At 33.7% G+C, this 20,274-nt stretch overlaps 1 protein-coding gene across 1 annotated transcript in view; it reads left to right on the plus strand.

The window, feature by feature from the left end:
• LOC135218737 (shootin-1-like) overlaps positions 1-19,022 on the plus strand; it is a 56,059-nt gene extending 37,037 nt beyond the window's left edge. Inside the window, exon 4 of the mRNA XM_064255187.1 lies at positions 18,889-19,022. Within this exon, the coding sequence (XP_064111257.1) occupies positions 18,889-19,022 (134 nt within the window). The remainder of the gene's footprint in view (positions 1-18,888) is intronic.
• Positions 19,023-20,274: the final 1,252 nt, after the last annotated feature.

The raw sequence follows: 20,274 nt of genomic DNA on the forward strand, positions 1-20,274 counted from the left end.
CAGCTATTGTATAAAAGATACACGTAACCTGTAACTAAAATTCTTAAAACTGAGGCAAAACATTCACTTTTTAACCCTTAAATTGAGCATAAAACATATAAAACATATAACAGAACGTTGCACCTTCTCATAAAGCTAAAACAGACCACTGGACATCCCTACCATTTAATGACATCTACCGCAAAAAGAAAAAAAAAATTGCAACGTGAAGCGGTCTTATCAGATATTTGATTCAGATAGACGTTATTAGGATTTCCATGCAACTGTAGAAAGATGCACTGCCAAGAAATGCGATTAAATATCTCATTTATTCTTCTCTCATTTTGCTCGACTAGCAAAACACTTTCCTGCCCACTTAGGGCACATTCCATAAACCGCTTAGGATAACTGGGCAAGAACCAAGCGCAACTAACGATATGAAACATATCGGCTTTCAAACAATTTTATAAAATTATATGAAATAAAAAAAAATCTTGTGATTCGACATTCGCTACCTTAATTTATTCCCTAACACTGTATCGCAATGATAATATATTTACAGTATGAACCCTCTACGTCGCTATAATTTAAAATGAGATAAAAGACCAAAAACGCTTTCCTGACAATACGAGGATCAATAATTGCGGACATCAAAATGAAGCGTCGGTAAATGTCCCTGACATTTTTTAGACACTCTTATTACATCTCACAAGTTTCAGTATGAATAGTACAGAGATACAAACTACAATTCAGCACTGCCATATGGCAGGGACTTGCCCCGCCCACCTCGTGCAAGGTCTGTAGTTCCTCTCCTCCACACGAAAGGAATTAGGTTTGAATCCTGCCGTGGGGGAGACCAAAGTCTCTCGATTTTCTGAAACTGGAAGCCAGACACAAATTGTCCCGATATCTGGCCGAGTATTCATAGCCTCCCGGATCGTCTGAATACTTTTTATGAATGGTCGAAAATATCATCAGGTTTAAAATAATAGATACTAGACTCATATTTTCAGCATAATTTCTTACGTGTGGTTTTATACTATTTTAGAATGGTACTTTTCCACCCCAGTACATAACAATTCCTCCCATGAAATGGCAGTTGTGAAATAATTCCTGTACCTCCAGCAATGGACTTATCTGGAGGGATCCACAGGGTTGGTTAGAAGCCCTAAACTTTTTTGATGATTTTTTTTCGTCTTTAGACCCTACTTCTTATAAAGGAGATGATGGTGTATCACATAGCATCATCTCTCAATCAAAGAACCAATTTCGAAAACAATATCTATGGCCTTTTATCTGTCCTGTATTTTTTATATATATATTTACAAGATGATGATCAGCTCAGAAGCCGAATATTTTAGTAATTCTGTGCAATGTCGGAAACACTGTCCACAAGAGAAATCCTCAGGTTGGCCACACCACAGTTTTCGTCGGCTTTCAATGTCCGACTAAATATCCACTCGGCATTTTCCTCTTGCAGTTATTTACTGTTCACACCAGCACCGTCAAAACCGTAAGCTATGAGGTAACTGTTCAAAACATGTTTTAATTTCTCCATCAAGAAAGAGTAGTTTCAAATGTTCCTCTTTCCATCCAAAACGTCAGTGATCTTCCACTTACTTTGTAATCATAAAACGGAGTTTACAGTTTTTTATTATCTTTTATGTAGAGGCCTAAATAAAATTTGAACCTTATGGGAAAATTTCATATAAAAAATATTTTTTTGTGATAAGATCAAATCTTGTATTTTTCTACGACTGGGGATATATAAGACCATGTTTGCGGCTGCCCACAGGTGCACTTAAATACTTATGCAAACAAGTACACACACACATATATAAATACATATATATCTGAAAAGATATATAATACATTATACCTATATCATACATACAACATACATACTACATACCTATATATATATATATGTATATATATATATGTAAATATATATATATATTATATATAATATATATAATAAAAAATATATATATAGATATATATATATATATATAAGACCATGGAAGCGAACTGCCTACACATGTGCACTCAATACTTTATGCAAACAAGTACAACCCAAATATATAAATAACTATATATCTGAAAAGAATATTATATACATATAACTATATCCAACATACATACATACTACATACATACATATATATATATATTATATATATATATATATATATGTCTATATATATATATATATCTTATGTATATATATATATATATATGTAATTATATGTACACTCGAGATCCACAGCCGGTAACCCGGTGTTTTTCCGGAATTAAATCTTATCAACGTACATGGCAAAGATGACACTTTGTCAAATGGTATCTTACATCACAACCTATTTTTTGACAGTATTCTGTATTACGAAAGTTGCATAATTCTGGTAATTATAAGAGTAACACTGACTTCTTGTAGACATCGCCAGCAAACTCAGAGGAATGTCTTTCGAAGATATAATGACGTAACTTCTGACGTCATTGACTTGCCCCCTCCTCGATGGATAATTGGCTATGCGTGAAAAAGTCTCAACCTCTGGCAACGATGAAATACAACAAATACTCCTTGTTTACACTTTGTAGTAGTGGTGGTAGTAGTAGTAATAGTAGTAATTTATATAGGATTTATGCCATGAGGTCGAGTGCTGGAATCCTTAAAGAAAAGGGTTTCCACAAGTAATCCGAGAAATTAGTTTCTATCACTTCTCCATTGAAAAATTATATGATTAAAAATCAATTAACAAAGTGAAGAAAACTTTGGCATTCGTCGTAACTCCTTTGATATTTTTCCTAATAAGACAGTGACGATCATTGTAATAAACAGACAATTGCATAGGATTAGATTGGATTATAGAATTTAGACTTCAAGCCAAGCACTGGGACCTATAGAGGTCATTCAGTGATGTATTAAACCCATGACATTTTTTTTCTTTTGGCAAAGCAAGTTGTAATGTTGTTCTGCAAGTTATATTTTACTATGAAATCAACAACCGTTGCTTTATAGAGTACATATAATTATCTTTCTGCACCTTATGGAAGCCAACAAATGACAAAAACTTGATAGCCTTGGATGTCCGGGTGTACTCCTTACCCAAAATGTGGCCCTATTATGCGTTTACCTGTTCAAGCTTACGTAGGGTTTGCCACGTGCCTCCTCACTTCTGAACAATTGTGCAAGTCGAATCACAAAAGCTGTCCTGGAACCACGGAGACAATGACTTATCATAGCCGCCATTCTTGAAGCCTTGACAAGGTACGAATATTCATTCAGAATTTCAGAGACAGCTGTTCGACGTCATCACCTTGTGGGAGGAGTCAGGACGTCATATGTTTACGTCACGTATAACTTTGAACCCATACATTAGATTGTTCCACCACTGGCTTCGGCTGCTTTATTTTACTCTTATGAATGTACTTTCTTCTAATATAAGTAATAAAGAATGCTGCCGAATATTAAGTAGGGATGTAAAGTATACTATGGCTAAGTAATATCTTTGTCAAATACAAAGAAAAAAAGTTATTCGAGAAAAACCCCGGAACAAAGGCTCTGAATCTCATAGCTATATATATAGTATATATATATATATATATATATATATATATATATATATATATATATATATATATATATATATATATATATATATATATATATTATATATATATATATATATATATATATAATATAATAATATTTATAATATATACTATGGCTAAGAAATATCTTTCTTAAATGCACAGAAAAAAAGTTATTCCAGCAAAACACCGGAACATAAGTTCTCAATCTCACAGTATATATATATATATATATATATATATATATAATATATATATATATATATATATAATATATATAATATACAGTACTTGGACACGCACCTACACATCTACATTCCTATTCTTTTTTACGACCAGATGTGTATTCAGTGAAGCATGAGCTTCGCGATATCTGAGGTAAAAATTTAAATCGGCGGGAAATATTGCACAGTGCGGAAACTTCTAAAGCATTTCATAAACAGAGAGAGAGAGAGAGAGAGAGAGAGAGGAGAGAGAGAGAGAGAGAGAGAGCCGCTGGAAACTGCAGGTACCAAAAGAAAAAGTTTTGTATGTGTTCTTTTCTTTGGGCTTCACTCTAAAAGATCAAATACCCGAGAGTCAAATAAGGAAAAATATTATGAATGGCTTCTTCATTCTCACGAGGATGTCTTCATAAAGGGAAACGTTTTTGTGGAAATTGCTAAACCAGGATAACAAAGTTCTATCCGACAATCTGAATGTGTATCAAAACTCCGGATGAAAGTACAGGTGTACAAGTTATCTATGTCTATAACAATATAAAAAAAAGACGCTTAACAGCAGAAGGATTAGAGGGAAATAACTGCAAGAGGAGAAATACGTTTAAATAAACCTTGAGAACGTACCGAAATGAAATGAATCAGTTCTTTAAAAATGTGTACTTATATCAATAATTGTTATGTAAAATAATATTAATGGGACACCAATAATGTACAATAATACTAATTGGACACCAATAAGGGAAATAGGCATATAGGTAAGGGAAAATAATACTACACAACTGCTATACCTCTCTAAAACCATAATGTTTAGGTTAAATGACAAACAGAAGTAAATATTTGCAGCTGTGCATGTTTCCACACTGGTGTGCATAAAAAGGCAAAGTTAAACGAAAGATGAAAATACAGAAGCAAGATATGAGAAGCTACTTTTTAAGTGTAACAACAGGACAGAACGGCGAACGAGAATTTGAAAGGGGGAAAAAAGGCGATTTTGATGATAATGATAACTGAACAACAAAAAAAGTTATAATGAATTATGTCATTTTCAGATGATATAATCATTCTGAGATTTACGTAATGTTGTCATTCCGAGGTCCTTCCTTACACTGGGATTCTCAGCTGTACTACTACTCGCTCCGTGTCGTGATCCTATGAGATGTTCATTGTTTTGGTTCTGAAGCTGTTGCTCCTCTTTGTTGTGATTCGGAGATGCCCCCACTGTGCTTCACTTTCCAAGCTGCGTTCATGAGAACTAGTGTTATGCTCATAGGCTGCGCTCCAGAAGATGAATAATTCTAAGTCGTATTGAAATAGGCAAAGCGATTCTAACTAACTGATGCCGAGTTGTGTCCTGTGACCGTTAGACTCCGAGCTTTGTGTTCCGTTTGCTAAAGCGGTCATTAGTCATTTTAAACGACCAATCCCGAACCTCGGCGACAGGTAATCTTTTGAGTGCAGTTCCAAAATTAAATTCAATTTCATCGAATGAGAATATCACATCGAATTGGCCAAATAGCTTTTTTTCTTCTTTCTTTTTTTTTTTTTTTAATTTCCGGAAAGGCAAATCAAACGTTCATTTGGCGTCGTCGCAAAATCCAACAAAACTGGAAATGGTTTTGTATTGATGTCATGTAGACCAGGGTGATATCGGCTGCTGTGGGCAATACACGCACAACCAAATAGTCTGGCATGTGATCAGTTATGAAACTCGTTAGAAACCAAGTCAAATGGAAGTGGTTAATCGTCAAAACTACAAATTAACTGGATTTAAAGGAAAGCAAACTTTAAAATGACACGTAATCGATTCAAACGCTAACTTCGTAAGGTTAAGAGGATGGGAACTTACATTTTCACGTCGCACGGCTGCCCGCCATCATTGATCACATCGGCACGAAAAGAAGAGCCGTTTGCATATCATTGCAGCGTCACCAAATAAAATAATATAAACTGCATTACAACAAGGTTCTCAATGATGAATGTACACCCACTGATGGGCCTCATAAAAAAACATTAGCTGTTTTATTATAATGTTGGTTTCAATATATTTCTCTATCTTAATATTTGCTTCCCCAATGAATATATGATTTATAGAATTTTCCAAGCCAAGATTACATCGACACGTTTTTCTCAATTATAGAGAGAGAGAGAGAGAGAGAGAGAGAGAGAGAGAGAGAGAGAGAGATATCCCTTCCTTGTCACTGCCAAGGGCTTTTCTAATAAACGGGGCAAACCTTCCATAATTGAAACGCCTTTACTTTTATCCCGCAAGAGCATTTTTGCTTTGAGATGCTGTGAGTAATTATACAGAAGACAAATAAAGTAGAAAGAGCTCCTGTGTCTCAGTTACCACCGGAGCCGAGTACTCCAATATTAGTCCAAGTCCAACGGCGTGGAAAAACTCCTGTTTAAAATGCCAAAACGTGATCCCCCCTCCCCCCCACCTCCAAACAGGTGGGCTAATGTGTGCTTTACGTCTGAGCGATCAATTATGAAAATCCAAAAATGTGTGTCGCATACGAAGCAAACTCGCGGTCTAAATTTGACCTACAGGGCGCTGGATCTAAAATCAGGCACGAAATGTTTCGAAAAACGAAATCCGAAATCAGAAAGGAAACAAATTAAAAATCGACGCTGCTCCGCTCGGCGTAGGAGAAAACGCATTCATATTAACGCAGCCATAATTACTATGTTTTTTATTTCTGGAGCTGCGGAGCTCCTGGTTCCTGTATTCGAATATGGAGAACGGCATAAGTTATGTACGACCTCTTAAACTAAAGGTTATGCAAGTTGCAGTACTTATTCACGGTCGCACCTCCAGATCGGGTTAGAGATGCCCTTTATTGATAAGTCCCCTGGGTCAGCATTCGCTGGAAATTGTGTGATGTTTTTCTGTCCCTCCTACCTATCTATCTACCTACCTAACTCCCTCGCCTTCTACACAGGCAAAACACACACACAATAAGCATAATTATATGATTCAATCATATTCACGTTCAAATACATACATACACACATAAATACATACATACACAACGTATATATACATATACATATGTATATATACATAAATACACATATACACACACAAAGAGAATGTGTGTGCATTTACATATATGTAAATATTTTCCACCATATTCTTTGCCCTCTTTTTGAACATGGTAGTTACAATCTATGTTTATATATATATATATATATATATATATATATATATATATATATATATATTATATATATACGTGTGCTTTTATATTATTTTACATTATATATAACATATATGTAATATATACATGCACCCAAACATACAAATATATATATATATATATATATATATATATATATATATATATATATATATATATATTTAGTATATATACATATATATAACATATTTAACTTGAATTCTTTTGCGTTCCCTTTGGACCTACAGTTCAAACAGACTGACCAGCCTTCTTTAATGGTACCTTGTTCTCATTATCATTTTCACTTAACGCTTTGAGAACAAATAATTCCATTCAATCCAATGAGAGATTTCTAGTTAAACTACAACTGCTAATACTACTAATTATAATCATAATACACATACATCTACTTGTAGCTCAGCCAAAACGGACTGAAAAATGTTTCAGTCGTATACTGGTGGTATAATTTAATTACACTGGCGACAAACACTTGTTTCAAATAATAATAATAATAATAGTAATAATAATAATAATAATAATAATAATAATAATAATAATAATAATAATAATATCCAGCAGAAGCAGATGAAAATGCATGCGTAATCACGGGGGGTAAAACCTATACAACGGAGATTGTATTTTAAGTTTTCCAATAACTTTATCATATTTCCCAAAGTTACCCTTAGATAGGCCTCCGTATGATATAGGTGAAGTGACCAATAAAAAATTTTGACCACTTTGGAAAATCCCTCCCCCACATGCAAGGGATAGTGGTCGGTCATTGCGCTGAGATAGAAAAAAGATATATATATATATATATATATATATATATATATATATATATATATATATATATATTATTCATATATATGTTTTAATCTTTTTTTGACACTGAAGTTGTACAAAACAGGAAAAAAAAAAACGAGTGACATATTTATTCGGTATATTCAGGATTTTCTGGGGAAAAACATTTATTCTCATGATCCTGACTGATAATCTCCAAGTCTTAGCATACACTAATTGCTAAAATGTTTTCTTAACAATACTGTAGCCCTGCTGCCTGTTATGTTTCCATTGTGTGAATTAAACAAATGTAAAGGAAAATCTCAGCAACAGTAATTCCGCGCTTGTGCAGGAAAAATTTGGACTTCTCACAATATGATTATTTTTAAAAATCCATGACGAGTAATCAATAAAACGAATAACCACACCAAAATAAGTTCATGAGAGACGTGATAGGAAACGTCCAAGAACAAGGAAAGGCAAAACGTGACATTTATTGAACACAAATATATTATATTCAATTCAGTAACTAAGCAGCACGATCACAATAGAAGCACCGATGGGGAATAAAGCCGACAAACAAAGACAGTCAAAGACAATCAACAATAAAACCAGTGGCAGAAGGTAGCCATTTCTTCAAATCAAAATTAAATTTCAGTCTCTAATAAATCTAACAGAACTCATGATAAACATTCAAAACAAAAATGATTTACAAGAGACTTCCAGACCATAATCAAAATACGGAAAGACGAGGACTCGCAAGAAAAGAAAATGTCAGTATTGCTGATAAAGAAAATACATAAGCCGTTTTGACAAACTTCCAGAAAGTTGCCCTTTGTCAACTCCTAACTTCCTGTGACATAGTTGTTGTCTGCCATTTCATGCCTCAGGCAGACGGAAAGCGAAGATTCCGAGACAGGAATCCATTCTCGCATCGACAGAATTAAAATTAAATTTGCAAACATTTATTGACCTTCATTAGAGCTGGTAATGCTTTAGAAAAGTTTTTTTGTTTTTTTCTAATTTACCATGTCTCGTACATGGTAGTACTAACATCTGAAAATCTGCCAGAGACATGACGTTTCACCTACATGAAATAAGCAAATGTTCCTCTATAATCCTGCCCACGAGATAAGCAGTCTCACACATCCACATATATCATCCACCCTAATTCAAGTATGTAACAATAAATATATAAATAAAAAAATAAGATAAACTTGAAAGACATCATCATCATCATCATCATCATAATGAAAGCTCCATTTCTTCCTCATCGCGGCATATTCGCTGCCTTCCTCCTTTGCAAGCCACCAAGGCGCAATACACTTTCACCCATTCTTTGGGAAATTCCTGCCGATTTTCTTGTTCCTAATTCCCTGGAGCATAAACAGATAAGGCTTATCCGCGTCATTTTTTCCAGCAACTTTCGTCCTGAGAGGACGACTTCTTTCGGCCATCTCGCCTTTTTCGTCATTATCTCTTCATTTCTTCTCCTCTCTTTCTCTTCATCTCCCACGAGAGAGGGAGAGCGAGACAGCCTGACAGACAGTCAAAGAGAGAGAGAGAGAGAGAGAGAGAGAGAGAGAGAGAGAGAGAGAGACTTCTGAATAGTCGAGGCCTCGCAGTTTTGATGGAATAGGTTTTGCCGAAGCGAGTTACGTCCCATTCCTTTTCATTCCCCATTTTTGTTTTTTTTTTCCTCGTGCTTGCATCAATTACGGGTCGTTAAGAGCACTGTCACTGTAATGATCCAAATTATGGGAGCATCCACGATTATGGCTTACTTCAGTATGTTCCGCGCGAACTCTCTGCCACACAAACGATCGATCTTAAATTTTTGCTGAAACATCATACGCATTAACAAGCAAACGAACAAAAGCTCATGCACGGGCTTACACACACACACACACACACACACACACACACACACACACATACACACACACATATATATATATCATATATATATAATATATATATATATATATGTGATATATATATATATATATATATAATATATATATATATATATATACAACGAATATATATATACATGTATGTATGTGCGCACGCACGCTGATATATGCTCCTGTCCTTCTTCGTGTTACGTAATGCAGAAGTTTCGGCCAAAATTTCAGATTAATATCTTGTGAGGCATTGTTATGTTATTGAGGCAATACACTGGAGAGTCTCATTCGTTTGAATGCTGCTGTAACGGACGGAATCATTCTGCTTATGTTTAGGAGGGAAAAAATAATATATAACAAATAAAAGACCAGTCCACGACATTCTGCTACCATGAACAGGCGCTAAACTTAAATTAAAAATTTTCCATCTTATGAAATAACAACCATCGAAAATAACATGGCTTAGTATTCATTATTATAATAATCATTAATATTATTCAGAAGATGAACCCTATTCATATGGAACAAGCCTAGTACAGGGGCCACTGACTTGAAATTCAAGCTTCCATAGAATATGGTGTTCATTAGCGAAAACTAAGAGGAGGTAAACGGACATACAGAAAGAAGAGATCACATTTATTAAGAAAAAAAATTGAAATTGATACACATATGACGTGTACTAAGTATTTTATTAGAGCCACGAATACCATTTAAATATGACAGTAAATTTGGCCATTTCTAAAGCCAAGATAATACGTTATAATATATTAGAGTATTTTCATTTAATACCTATAATCTAAATATTCCATGTCCGGCGGGGAGAGTAGGCGGAAAACCACCAAGAATCCCATACGACGTCGAGCACAGTTACGGAATGCGCTGAACAAGAGACATCCGTTTGTGATATCCATAAATCTAGAAATATATTTCGTATTGCCAAACATATGCTGCGAGTCCTATTTTTTTTTCTTTTTTTTTTTTTTGCTTCCCAGACTTTTGACTCGACATACAATGCTGCTGCATGCCTGTGCTTGTCAGTCGAGTCAACAAATGTATTTCCAATATTATTCTTTTTGATGCATTTATCTAGTTTCCTTTTTTGGCTGTGCAATGATAAATACGGTTTTTTTTAGTTGTCGACATTGTCGATGGAAAAGCAAATAGTGTATTCCTCTACAAAATACTTGCAGTTCGATTTTCCTTTATATATATATATATATAATATATATATATATATATGTATATATATATAGTATATGTATATATATATCATATATATATATATATATATATATATATATATATATATATATATAATATATATATATATATATATATATCTATAATATATATATATATATATATATATATAGATATATTTATATCTATATATCTATATATATATATATATATATATATATATATATATATCTATATATATATATATATATATATATATATATATATATATAGTATATATATATATATATGTATATATATATATAGATATATATATATATATATATATAGATATATATATATATATATATCTATATATATATATATATATATATATATATATATATATATATATATTATATATATATATATATATATATATATATATCCATATATATATACATATATATATATATATATATATATTATATATATCTATATATATATATATATATATATCTATATATATATATAATTATATATAAATATATTTATATAAAGGAAAATCGAACTGCAAGTATTTTGTAGAGGAATTACACTATTTGCTTTTCCATCGACAATGTCGACAACTAAAAAAACCGTATTTATCATTGCACAGCCAAAAAAGGAAACTAGATAAATGCATCAAAAAGAATAATATTGGAAACACATTTGTTGACTCGACTGACAATATATATATATATATATATATATATATATATATATATATATATATATATATATATATCTATATATATATATATATATATATATATATATATATATCTATATATATATATGTATATATATGTATATATATATATATATATATATATATATATATATATATATATATATATATATATATATATATCTATATATATATATATATATATATATATATATGTGTGTGTGTGTGTGTGTGTGTGTGTGTGTGCGTGCGTACATGTATTTTTTGGGGGAGAGAGATGATGGTGTTAGGCACAGGCCCTTTTGTTTATTTAAATGTGGCAGTGGCAGCCATTCACAACTGGACTGTCTGCTAACGAACGGGGCTGGCCAGAGTTGATTCATTGCAATCTATTAAACAAAGCTAATACACGACAGACCCCCATCATAAGCTGCCGTTTCGTCTACTTCTAAAGATATATGCAGGAGGCTCAATCACGCGTCTCTGATTCTATATCAATATTCTTTGCTTCAGGTTTGAATAGCCGGTCTTTTATGATTTCCTCTGCATCCTTCCCATTTATAATTTCCTTCCGGACAGAACTCAATTAGGCATTTATTTATACATAACCGAGAGACCTTCACAAAAATGAATAACGCAATAAATGAACACCTTCCTCTGCAACCGAAGAAAAAAAAGGGGGATTTCACTACTGTCTTGTGAGTGACACGGCTGGAAAATTCTGCCCAAACAGCTCACTCCAATGGCTGTGGTTTCAGGTCTTCCTACAACAATACTGCCATCGTGGTCACAGCGAAAAAGTTCACGAGTCACTCGTGCGCATTCTGTTGTATTTCACTAACAGAATTCTTCGGCAGGTCGGCAGTTTATTTCGTGAATACGTTATTCGACGACCGCATGTGGAAATGCAAGAATGCTTCATTTTCAAATGAATGTTTTCGAAAACTCGTCCCAGAGATTGCACCAACAACTGCATTGTATGTGTGAATGTATGTATGTGTATGTGTATATATATATATATATATATATATATATATATATATATATATATATATATATATATATATATGTGTGTGTGTGTGTGTGTGTGTGTGTAAGAATATATATACACATATACTACATACATGCATAAATAATACATATACACAGCACCAATCTGTTCAGCTATCAAAGGATTTACGTGAATGATGAGTAAATATATATCTCTAAACTATTTCACCACAACAGTACGATCTACTTAATTAAGTCACTATGACGTCAACTACATAACTGTTATGCTTACGGGTTACAGAAACGACGTCATCACTAAATATCCTTCAAAAGACATTCCTGTTATCCTGCTGACTTGAGTTTAACCTATTTCACTCAACTACCTACTTATATCTCATTTATTCGGTATTGGATTGAATACTTTGGTAATGAACGGTATACAAATACGGACGGGTAATCTACCCAAAATAACGGTATTTGAAACATGGCTATTTCAAATTCGAGAGGCCCCATATATGGATATATGTACGTATATGATTATATATATAATATATATATATATAATATAATATATATATACTTTATATAGATATTTACATATATATATATATATATATATATTATATATATATTTATCTATATGTCCATTATGAATATACATATACAGATAATAACACACACATACATATATATATTAATACATACAAACATATATATATATACTATATATATATATATATATATATATATATATATATATTTAACATTGATTTCTTTATTCTTGATTCATAAATATTTTGTTATATTTTCCAAGGCTCGTTTCGACACTGCTTTTCTCATCTATCTACATAAGGCAATGAGATTCCGCCTAGTTCCATATTATAATGAACCCCAATTTATGAATCATCACATTATCAGCAGTAATTCAAGAAATGAATGAAACGTCTACGCATTCAGGCTACAGACCAATGAATCACGAGAACTACATTGGAATCTCCATCATATCCACTATGAAAATAATAGGGCGAAGTTTTTGACTGTGTACTTCCCGTGAAGCAATTTCATTGGACTTGTTATTACATAAACACTTATTACATAAACACAAACACATGCACGCATAAATATGGCGAGCGTCTTACAAAAGCGGGAAATCTAAAGTAATGAAATAGTGCCGTTCCTACATAACGGAATATTAAAAAAATGACATAGAAAGAAGCCTAAAGAATTCACGATGACGAAGACTACTAAACCCCCTCGCCAACCCCCAAAACCCCAATCGATAGAAAACTCTTAGCAATAAAATTTTGAGCAGCAAACCTTGGATATGCACAACAGTACAAGAAATCGGACTGAGTTGACACGACTTAACCCCAAATAATAGGAGGAGGAGGAGGAGGAGGAGGTGTAGGAGGGGGAGGAGGAGGAGGAGGAGGAAGAGGAGGATGCAACTCTTCAATACGGACGAGAGAGACAGAGAGATACCTGTGGAATCATGATTCCATTCTCCAGCGTTTCGGATTACCAAGTCGAGAGAGAGAGAGAGATATTTGTGAAGCACCTGTAGAATAATTTCATCCCCCTAAGGTTGTGGATTACCTCGTTTTGGCAAAGAGAGAGAGAGAGAGAGAGAGAGAGAGAGAGAGAGAGAGAGAGAGAGAGACGTTCCAAGTAACTGAAGTCTTAGCAGGCAAGAATAAAAGAAAACGAAAAAGACTTAAAGCTAACCAGAATAAAAAGAAACAACTTTGGAAAACACTCAAGTCTCAGGGGCAGCGTGTAACGCTTCACTTTGCATTCGTTAAGTGCACTCGAATAAAAATAAACTTCTGACTTATTTTGCCCTGTGCTTGGTCTGCTTGGTCGGAAAAACGTCCTGAAAGCTTTTCCTTTTTCTCTTTTTATTTTTGTTTTTTATTTTTTTTACTGTTGTGATTATGCATGAATGTAAATGTATGCGTACGGAACCGTGAATTTAGAGCCACACTGTCGACTGACACCTAAGCAATTACAGATGCAATGGTTACAGGCACGTGCTGCATATAAAGTGCATAGTTTTCTGGCGTGCTTCAAGTATGTAAATAATTTCATACGAAATTTATATATGTATAGATTCCATATGATATTAGATTTCATATGGAAAGATTAATGCGTGCGTCCCATAAACTTGTACAGTATGCGTTCCCTAGACTGAGAATATGGAGAACTCTATACTCCCACAGGAAAATAAAAAAAAAATATCTCTTTCATCTATACGAGGTACGACACCCGTCGCTATATCGCTTCGATACCAGGATGCATAAGATTTATTTCAAGTTATAAACACATGAAATTAAGAACACTAATATATATATATATATCATATATATATACATATATATATATATATATATATATACTATATATATATATACACACATATATATATATATACATATATACATTGCATACTATACACACACACGCACATATATATATATATATATATATATATATATATATATATATATATATATATATATATATATATATATATATATATATATATATATATATATATATATATATATATATATATATATGTGTGTGTGTGTGTGTGTGTGTGTGTGTGTGTGCGTATGTATAGCAAACCCTCCACACGAGTAAAGTAAAAATGTGTAAACCCAAAACACGAATAATTACTATGTCTACCCTTTCCAGTTTTTTATATTTTGTTTATTGGGATTTATTTCTCATAAAACGGCGTCGACCTTATAAATTCCAGCATTTAAATTCATTGCATTTACAGCTTTAATAAAATGGGATTTGCAATGTAATTCCCGTATGTAATGCTGGGGACTTAATTAAAATATTTGTTTGGTTCTGGCATATTACTTGAATATCTCTTTTATAAAAATACTTACGATTTCCATTATTAACTTCTACGTATTAATGATATATATTATATATATATATATATATATATATATAGCTATATATATATATATAGCTATATATCATATATCTATATATACACACTACATATATATACATATATACACTTTGTGGTATTTAGCTATATATAAATATACATGTGTGTGTATTTTCTGTGTCTGCTACATGAGTAACTTACCGCCCTTAATACAGATGAACGAAACCACTTTACCTATCCTTCCTGGATAGACAGCATGAGCTGTTACTTTCTCGAGTACTAATAGTCAATCGCTTACTATCTGTAGGACATGATACTGCCAGGCTTATTTTTTAGAATAAATAAATAAGTACTGAAACCTGGCTGCTTCAAGATGGCAGATATATTAAAAGAGTTTCAGAAATTTGAATGACTAAGCTATGATCATAGGGAAAAGGCTGTGTGGCAGGATAATGTAAGAATAACAATCATATCACAACTTCCTCTGTTGGTGAAATGTCAAAATAAGTAAGAATACAGAAATCTAAATTTTATAAAGATCTATAGGTATAATCTATATATATTAGTATATATATATATATATATATTATATATATATATATATTTATTTTTATGTAGTATATATATATGATATATATATATATATATATATATATATATATATATATATATATATATATATATATATATATATATATATATATATATATATATATATATATATATATATATATATAAACATTTATATATATACATTTATATATAAATATATATAAACAAACATACATAAATATATATAAATATAGCTTGATGTGTTTATGGTAATAAATGAAAAAGCACCTCGACAAGACTTTATGCAGTAATGAAAATATACGAGACAAAACGGGCACGAAGCGAAGGCAATAATCCAACAAAATAAACGAAAGTGACTGAAAACGGTCGTCCATGCTGGTTGTCACAACTCTCAGAGGTACTCTGATGAGTATTTCTCCTTCTTCTTCTTCTTCTTCTTCTTCTTCTTCTTCTTCTTCTTCTTCTTCTTCTTCTTCTTTCTTCGCCTCGTTATAATATGCTAAAGACAGAAAACAAAACTGTACTCTTGAAGTTCCTCGAAACTTTTCGGTTTAACTCCGAGCGCCATAGCTCCTAATTAAAGGCGGACAAAAGTGGAAATGAAAAAGAAAAGGGCAAGAAAGGGGAAAATTAAATATCTCGCCATTATTTCATGGCTGTTGGTTCCCAGATGGAAACCGTCATTTATATTTCTGCTCATTTCTGTAGTCGGGCGTTTTTCTTTGCTCTCTTGTGTGACTGCTGCTGCCTCCGCCTCCGCCTCTCTCTTTTGGATGTTTCGCTTTTGCTTCGAACTGAAGTCTAGTCAAGGCGAAAACATCTCTTATACGAAAACGACTCCAAAACGGATTCAGACTAATGACTTTCATAAAACTGATATTATTATCATTACTGTCATTCACAAGATGAACCAAATTCATATGGAATAAGCCTATGGGGGCTACCGACTTGAAATTCAAGCTTCCAAAGAATATGGTGTTCATTCAAAAGAATGAACAAACGGTAATGAGGATTACAGAAAATGGAGATCAGTTATCAAGAAAACAGATAAATTAAGAAATAAACGAATGAACTAATAAAAAAGTAAGTAAAATATCAAAATAAAAGCTGAGGTATATTAGGGTAGTTGGGTGGCAATGCATTATGCATCAAATATGTAATACGCATAAAGGATAGAGACACAAGAAAATCACTTGATTGGTTCCTCACCTAGAGGTATCTCTCAATTTCTTTATATTTTCATTCAGAAAAACTATTCAGCCATAACTCTTGAAAATCCTATGCTATAGTAGATTCACATCTACAGTGCATTTGATATCTGGGCCAGTCCCTTACGACGCTCCTGATTGGCTGTTGATAAGCCAATCACAGGGCTGGAAACTCTCAGTCTCTCGGGAGAGTTCACATAGGCAGGATGCATGTTCCACTTTTCCTGAGGGATACGTCTTCCAAAAGTATCCCTCAGGAAAGTTGGAACATGTATCCTGCCTATGTGAACTCTCGAGAGAGACTTGAGAGTTTCCAGCCCTGTGATTGGCTTATCAGCAGTCAATCAGGAGCGTCGTAAGGGACTGGCCAGACATCAAATGCACGGTTGATGTGAATCTACTATTGTATAATCCATCCACCCACTGACATGGAAACTTTGGAATTTCTTTCTTATTATGTGTTTCCCGCTAAAAACACAATCACAGTGTACTAGCCTGACATAAAAGAGTGACCTGCAACCACAAATCTAAGCTTTCAGTCATTTTGCTTTTCCACTTCACTGTCATTAGTTAGATGATAACGAAATGCCATATGTTCTTGTTTGTATAGATACAGATAATACGTAAGGATATTCAGGCATATACCTAACGTATATAGATATCCCTACGTACATACACACACAACATATATACACACACACATTTTTATATATATCGATGAAACCTACTTTGGCTCCTAGAAAACAATTCATTTTCATTTCCTTTGTTACGATAAAGAACTGAGACACAGAGCCGAACTATCTTGGCAACACAAATTTTCACATAAAAGCCCCAATTTCTTTTCTCCTGTATAGAAAGACGTTCGTAATTTAAACACCAAACGCAAAAGGGGCCGGGAAAGGCGGGAAGGGGGGGGGGGGGGGGGGTGGGGGGGCATCAACAGTAGGCCTAACATTCACAGGAGCGCTTTGTGAGAGAAATTTAAAATTGAATTGCATTTGAGCTTAAGTGAAACTTAATTCTAATGCTGTAGTCTGTATTATTAGTTTTTTTAAATTGTATTTTAGAGCCGATGGTAAATATTAGTAGCTGATATCATTGACGCCAATCAGAAGCGAGATACAAGCTTCAATGCGGCTCCAAAAGAAGTGATTCATGAATACAGAAAGAGATAAATGTTATAATGCATAATATGTTACCAATCTAAGCAAAATAACTACTTCACATGACTTTCGAAGTTTGTATTTGTTTTTATCGTGACGGCATAGTGTACCAAAACACCAAGTATACTATATTTCCCTTAGAACCTAAGAAGACACTAATGCCCCACTGACTTCACCACATTCATGGCCCTAACTCTGTCGATGATAATTGTACTTAATCGTAGACAATAACAGTATCGCCGAAGGAAGCAAAGAGGCCATAAAAATAAATCTTTTCGAACGACGATATAAAACCATGAGCGCTGCCCCTTTTCAGTTTACCTTCTAAGGGAATTCCAGTCACAACTTCCTTTAACAACAAGACGTAACTCGGCAGTAATGTGGTTTGAAAGTTCGAAGCACGTCTCATATTAGCAATGTGACTCAGTCGTGCTCATTGCAAGTCTAGGAAACTTCCAACCTTTTTTTCTTTTTCAGTTTTTCGAAATCTTTCGTTCGGTCTCCCTCCCGATTCTAAAAGGGGAACTTCTTCTTCTTCTTCTTCTCCTCCTCCTCCTCCTCCTCCTCCTCCTCCTCCTCCTCCTCCTCCTCCCCCTTCTTCCTCCTCCTAAGGGTTTCGCTTTTGTCTCTTTCCTACGATTGAGTCCGTCTGCTCGTTTCAGAAGTTTACCTGCATTTCACACTACGAATGCATAGATGTTTCATTCGTATACTCAAGATTTCCTTTCATTATTATCCATTAAGATAACAAAACAAGAATTTCTCTTTCTTCCGCACAACAGGAAGTTCAAACCTTACTGATTTATATCTTTTAATAGAGAAATTAATCCAGACTCTATCCACTAGGACTAACCTCCAAAGGACTGGACAAACATTTGGACTACCCATTCTATCTCTCTGAAAGGAGCCTTGGATTCTGAGCCTCAGATACGAGAGTTAAAACGGAAGTTCTGGAATCCTCAGAACTCAAATGAAGCCAAAGTCAAAAGCCGTAGTGAACTTCCATGATCAGGACTGACATAACCGCACCATGAACTATTTTCTCTTTGCGTTCACACTCCCAGATAGAAACTAAGCAAAGGGAAAGCGAGAAAGGAGAAGAAACGAAGGTGACTGGAAATCTTAGGAGAGGATAAGTAGAAAAGCCATTACTTTCAGAAGGCTGTGAATATATGATTAGGTCTTACACCGAAGTTCACTACGAAATAAAATAATCAAACAAAAATGAACGACAGTAATTATTTGACGTACAATTATGCAATAATCACTCCAAAAACAACGACTATTCACTAATATGTTCTGTAAGTATGAAACAACAGCACATTTAGAATCGCAGGTGTTGACAAGGAAAAAGTTGTTTTTTCTCAAACATTTTCGTCTGGCCAACAATAGCAACAATAAATTACAACAACTTTCCAGGATAGCAGCGCATGCGAGCGCTTATGTGAAAGGAGAGAGAGAGAGAGAGAGAGAGAGAGAGAGAGAGAGAGAAGAACTCTATCCTAACCTACGATGGTAGAATAAAAAGAAAAATCACGGTTGAAAGAGCACATAGATTTTCCATTCTTTTTTTCTTTCATGGGGCGTACAGCTTTTGACTTTCATGATGAAGAGGCTGGCGGGTGGGGGGTTGGAAAGAGGGTGGGAGGGGGGTCCGGAACGAAGGGGGAAGGGTAAGGGAAAAATAAGTTGAGGACAGGAGAGAGGGTAAGAAAGGCAGTTGTGAAAAAAAAAGAGGATCAGAAGAAAAAGAGAAAGGGAAGAATGGCCACTGTCAAAGAGGGGAGGGGGAGACAGTGGGGGGAGGAACTGTCGTCCTCCGGTCACGGGATAGAAGTCACAAGATTAAACAGATACAATACG

The sequence above is a fragment of the Macrobrachium nipponense genome, chromosome 1 (assembly GCF_015104395.2).
Source record: "Macrobrachium nipponense isolate FS-2020 chromosome 1, ASM1510439v2, whole genome shotgun sequence".
NCBI classification, from domain to species: domain Eukaryota; kingdom Metazoa; phylum Arthropoda; class Malacostraca; order Decapoda; family Palaemonidae; genus Macrobrachium; species Macrobrachium nipponense.